At 56.2% G+C, this 5,334-nt stretch overlaps 1 protein-coding gene across 1 annotated transcript; it reads left to right on the plus strand.

The window, feature by feature from the left end:
- Positions 1-3,186: 3,186 nt before the first annotated feature.
- Positions 3,187-4,182, plus strand: LOC149286010 (forkhead box protein B2-like). The gene has a single exon (XM_089494589.1). The coding sequence runs from the start codon at positions 3,187-3,189 to the stop codon at positions 4,180-4,182; it is 996 nt and encodes a 331-aa protein (XP_089350715.1).
- Positions 4,183-5,334: the final 1,152 nt, after the last annotated feature.

The raw sequence follows: 5,334 nt of genomic DNA on the forward strand, positions 1-5,334 counted from the left end.
TTCCTGTAGCTTGCATCCATTGCTCTGGGTCCTGTTCTCTGGAGCAGCAGAAAACAAGCTTGCAGGGTGACACCCCTTCAAATATTTAAACAGGGCCATCATTCATTTCTTGCCTAAGAAAACCCTATGGAATTCCTGAGGTCAGGCGACTTGAAGGCACACAGACACACACACACAACTACACCACTGCTCCCAAAGGAATGAATCTGACACACAACACGAAATTTATTGTCGTCCGGAGTTGGGTACAAAGTCGGGTTGGACTTCCGCCTAAAGCTAATCTGGATCCGGACAGCCACTGCTCGTTTTCTTTCTGTTGTTGTGTGCCTTCAAGTCGTTTCTGACCTATGGCACCCCTACTGAGAACCCCTCAGGGGGTTTTCTTGGCAAGATTTCTTCAGAGGAGGTTTGCCCTTGCCTTCCTCTAAAGCCACCACACTTTTGTTTGGCTCTTCTTCGCTTTTAAAGAAATTGACATTAGCCCTGCGATGATGATGATGATGATGATGATGATGATGATGATGATGATGATGATGATGATGATGATGATGGTGATGATGATGGTACAACTGTGCCCTTGCTATCCGCTGGGATTTGGTTCCAGGACCCCCCCTTGAATATCAAAATCCGTGGATGTTCAAATCCACTGAATACAGGGGCATCGTAAAATGGAGTCCCTTTTATCAAATGGCAAAATCAAGGTTCGCTTTTTGAAATTTAGCGGTGGATGCTTGAATCCGTGGATAAGTAATAGTAATAATAGTAGCAGCAGCTCCCTTGCACAGATGGTGATGATGATGATGATAATAATAATAATAGCAGCAGCAACTCCTTTGCGCAAATGATAGTAATAGTAATAATACTAATACTAATAGCAGCAGCTTCTTTGTGCAGATAATAGTAATGGTAATAGTAATAGCAGTGGCTCCTTTACGCAAATGATGATAGTAATAGAAATAATAAGAATACTAAAAGCAGCAGCTCCTTTACATAGATGATAATAGTAATAGTAATAATAATAATAATAATAGCAGCAGCTCCTTTACGCAGAAGATGATAGTAATAGTAATAAGAATACTGAAAGCAGCAGCTCCTTTACATAGATGATAGTAAAATAATAATAATAATAATAATAATAATAATAATAATAATAAATAGAGAGTAAGGACTAGAGAGCCCCGTCCGTCTCCCGACTTTCCAGGGAGGCAAGGGCAAGCCTAGGAGCTGCGGAAACCGAGGCGGAGAAGCCTCCGCTGAGAGGAAAAGGCAAAGGACTCCCATCATCGGTCAGTGGCCAAGGGCCAGTCCGCCAAGGCTGCCTGGGGGGGGGGGCTGCGTGAGTGGGCTTCTGGGCCCGTGGCAGCAGGGGGACCCCACGTCCTCCTTTTCCAGGACCTGCCCTGTATATCAGCCTCCTTCTGCCCAGGAGGAGTTCCAAAGCCAAGGCACTGGAGCTCCCTCGTAGTAGTTGTTCAAACAGAAGAAAGGGCACTACTCCTCCTCACCCAGAGCATCCCAGCCTGCCTGCGCAGTGCAGAAATAATCCAGTTTGACACCACTTTAACTGCTCTGGAGATCTGGGAGCTGGACTTTGTTGCGGCTGTCTAAAAGTGGTGCCAACCCGGATTATTTCTGCAGTGCGGAGGCAGTTTTGGTCTCCCATGCCCGAGGACCAGCCCTCCCAGGGGCACAAGCGGCCTGCCAGCCCCTGCCTCCAGATGCCACAAGAGCAGCAGCAGCCCCCGATATTGAGGGAAAGTGCCAACTCCAGGGCCCGCAAGAGTGCCACCCGACCCGCTCCCTCCCTGACGCCAAAGGGATTGGAGGGGCTGCGGGTGCCCCCAGGGATTGCCAGGAAAAACTGCAAACACTGATACAAATATCAATGCAGTCCTACATTTAGTTTGCATTCTTTCCGTTAGTTTCCCAAGTGTTGGCCATGGCCTTTAAAGCCCTATAATATGGGTTTGGGTCCAGGTTACTGACAGGATCGCCTCCTCCCAGATATATATAATCCTCCCCATAAAGCATGTGTTTTGTTTTTGGACAAGATTTGTTCGGAGGAGGCTTGCCCTCGCCTTCTTCCCCTGAGGTTGAGAGAGTGTGACTCCACCAAAGTCATCCAGGGGCTTTCAAGGCGGAGGGGGCCTCCAGGACTGCAAAACACTGCAAAAAGAACCCGGTTTGGCTGCACCACTTGAACTGCTGTGGCTCAGTGGTTGTTGGAGATATTTAGTCTTCTCTGTCAGAGAGTGCTAAAAATCCCAGGATGCCATAGCGTGAAGCCAGGGCAGTTAAAAGCGGTGTCAAACTGCATTAAATCTGCAGTGTGGAGGCAGCCTGGGAAACCAGGGCTTTGTTTCCCTTTGAGAAAGCAGGAGCTTTCCTGAACTTCAGCCTCGAAGATGCTCGGCAAGATCTTCCTGCGACCTGTGAATGCGTATCATGTGTGTGTGGATAGTCTGTCTGTCTGGATCTGTCTGGATCTGTCTGTCTGGGGGGCTGGGGAGAGAAGGAGTCCCCCGAAGCCCCGGGGCTCCAGAGAGGAGCCTCCCCCCTCTTCCCTGCCAGGCTTCCGAAGGAGGGGGAGCCTCCCTTGTCGGCTGGGGCAGAGGCCGCGCAGTCGGAGGGTCTGGGGGCGAAGCGGGCTCCAGCCCCTGGCTCTGCCTGGCCCTTGGCCGAGGAAAGCGGGAGGGAGTCCGCGGGGAAGGAGGAGGAGGAGGAGGAGGAGGCAGGGCAGCCCACCCACCCAGCCAGCCCTCATCCCCCGCCCGCCTCTTAGTGGCGGGCCACTCGGACTCGGAGCCGGGAAGGAGCAGCAGCAGGAGGAGGAGGAAAGGCGCTCCCGGGCGCTGGGTCTCCCCTCCAACTCCCCTCCGCGGCTGGCCCTGCTGAGCTCCCAGCAAGGCCCCTCTCCGATCGGACTCCGAAGGAGGATCTCGCCTGCTTTTCCCGGGCGACTCCTCCGCCTGGCAGAGAAGAGAAGGGAAGGGAAGGGCAGAGGCGAGGCCAGGCGGGCTCCTTTCGGGGGCGCCGTCGGAAGCGCTGCCAGGAAAAGGAAGAGGTCCGGGAAGCGGAGGCCCGAGAGCTCCGCCGTCGAGGGTCCGGGGAAGGGGCGAGAGGGCCGGGGGCCGAGGCGATGGTGGGAGCCCGCCGGGGGCTGAGCGTGGCGTCGGGGAGGGGGCCATGCCTCGTCCGGGCAAGGGCTCCTACAGCGACCAGAAGCCGCCCTACTCCTACATCTCTCTGACGGCGATGGCCATCCAGCAGTCGAGCGAGAAGATGCTGCCCCTGAGCGAGATCTACCGCTTCATCACCGAGCGCTTCCCTTACTACCGGGAGCACACCCAGCGCTGGCAGAACTCCCTCCGCCACAACCTCTCCTTCAACGACTGCTTCATCAAGATCCCCCGGAGGCCCGACCAGCCGGGCAAGGGCAGCTTCTGGGCCCTCCACCCGGACTGCGGGGACATGTTCGAGAACGGCAGCTTCCTCCGGCGGCGGAAGCGCTTCAAGGTGCCCCGCGCCCTCGGAGCCCCCGGCGCCCTCCTCGGGGGCAAGGCCTCCTCCTCCTCCTCCTCCTCCTCCCTCCCGCCGCCCCTGGGGCACTACTTCCACCCCCAGCAGCCCCCGCCCAGGCCTCCTTCCCCCGCCAAAGGGGCCGCCGCCGCCGTGGGCCGCCTGGGACACTTCCAGCCCTACAGCAGCCTCCCCTCCGGCCCCGGGTTCAAGCACCCCTTCGCCATCGAGAACCTGATCGGGCGCGACTACAAGGGGGTGATCCAGGGGGCGGCGGCGGGGCTGCCCTTGGCCTCGGTCATGCACCACCTGGGATACCCGGCGGGGCCCGGGCAGCAGCTCCTCTGGCCCCACTGCGTCGCCCCGATGGAGCCCGGAGGAGGAGGAGGAGGAGGGCTGGCCCTGGCCCCGGGCGACTTCGGGCCCTTCGGCATCCCCGTCAAGGCCCTCTGCCCCGCCAGTGCCCAGGCCCTGCCCGCCGTGCCCCTGCCCATCAAGGCCAGCCCCACCGCCGCCGCCCTCTCGGCCCTGGCCGCCTCCCAGCAGCAGCACCACCTCTGCCCCGCCGCCGCCGCCGCCGCCTCCTCGCCCTCGGCCCTCCTGGAAGCCGCCCAGCAGCAGGGCAAAGCCAGCGCCCTCCGCCCGGCCCTGGTCCTCTCCTAGGATGAAGGAGGAGAAGGCCTCCCCGACAGCCCTCGGACCCTTCCTTTGGAGCAGATTGCGGCTGCCCTTTTGCTGTGTTTGGACCGGGGCGCAATGGGGGTTGGGGGCAGCTGGGCAGCAGCAGGACACGGTCCTTCTTCCCTCTCCCGGTTCCAAAGGCTCCCGGGAAGAAACTTCCAAGCCTGGGCCTCCTTCCTTTGCCAAGAGAGAAGGAGGATCTGCCACTTCTTGGCCGCAGTCGTCTTCAGATTTGCATCCCTAGGTCCGAAACACACCGCAGGATCAAAGAGATAGACATATAGAGTAGAGAGAGAGACCTTCTAGCCCCTTCCAGACTCACTGAAAGAAAGGAGTTGGCAGCAGGAGCTTTCCTAAACTTCACTCGACTTCCTCATGAATGCATCTGAAGAAGGAGACTGAAGTCTAGGAAAGCTCATGCTGCCAACTTCTTTCTTTAGTTGCTGTCAAAGGTGTTACAGGATCTCTCTACGTATTGATTCTGCAGACACAGATATCTTTGTTGTTTTGGGAGACATTTAGCCTTCTGTCAGAGAGCTCTGGGGCCACAAGCAACTATAATTCCCAGGATTCCCTAGCACTGCGCCAGGGCAGTGAAAGCGCTCTCAGACTGGATGATTTCTGCCCTGGGTTCTGGACCCTAGGCAAAATCACTGCCAAAACTTCGGGAAGTCCACTCCTTCAAGTGCGATCCTTAGCCTCCTGTCTTGGAAGCCAGTTGCACAGCCACAAAATGGGTGCAAAACCTGGGCGTAAAGCACCCTTCGGACACTGGAAGGGCTTCCCTTAGTCAATATATTGTTTCTTCATACGAAATCAGAGGTGACAACTTCGTGGCTGCTTTCCTAGGCTCGCTGACACTTGCTTTCACACAAATGTGGTTTAGAATAGGATCGGAGAAAATGAGGTTGGTATTTTCCGGGAGGTTTATGCCTAGGAAAGTGCTTTGGAATAGCAACCACTGGCTGCCTCCGCAATGGAGAAATGATGTAGTTTGAGCGGTCTCAGACTGCAACATTTCTCCACTGCGGATGCTGCCGCTAAGTACAGTCCTTGGCTGTAAAAAAGACCCCAAGATATCAATGGACTTTGCCCTGTATCCTTTCAAAGACACCAAGCATCTTCTCATGGGAT

This window comes from Sceloporus occidentalis, unplaced genomic scaffold (assembly GCF_023333645.1).
Source record: "Sceloporus occidentalis isolate IW3139 unplaced genomic scaffold, rSceOcc1.0.p SCAF_73, whole genome shotgun sequence".
In the NCBI taxonomy this organism is placed as follows: Eukaryota; Metazoa; Chordata; class Lepidosauria; order Squamata; family Phrynosomatidae; genus Sceloporus; species Sceloporus occidentalis.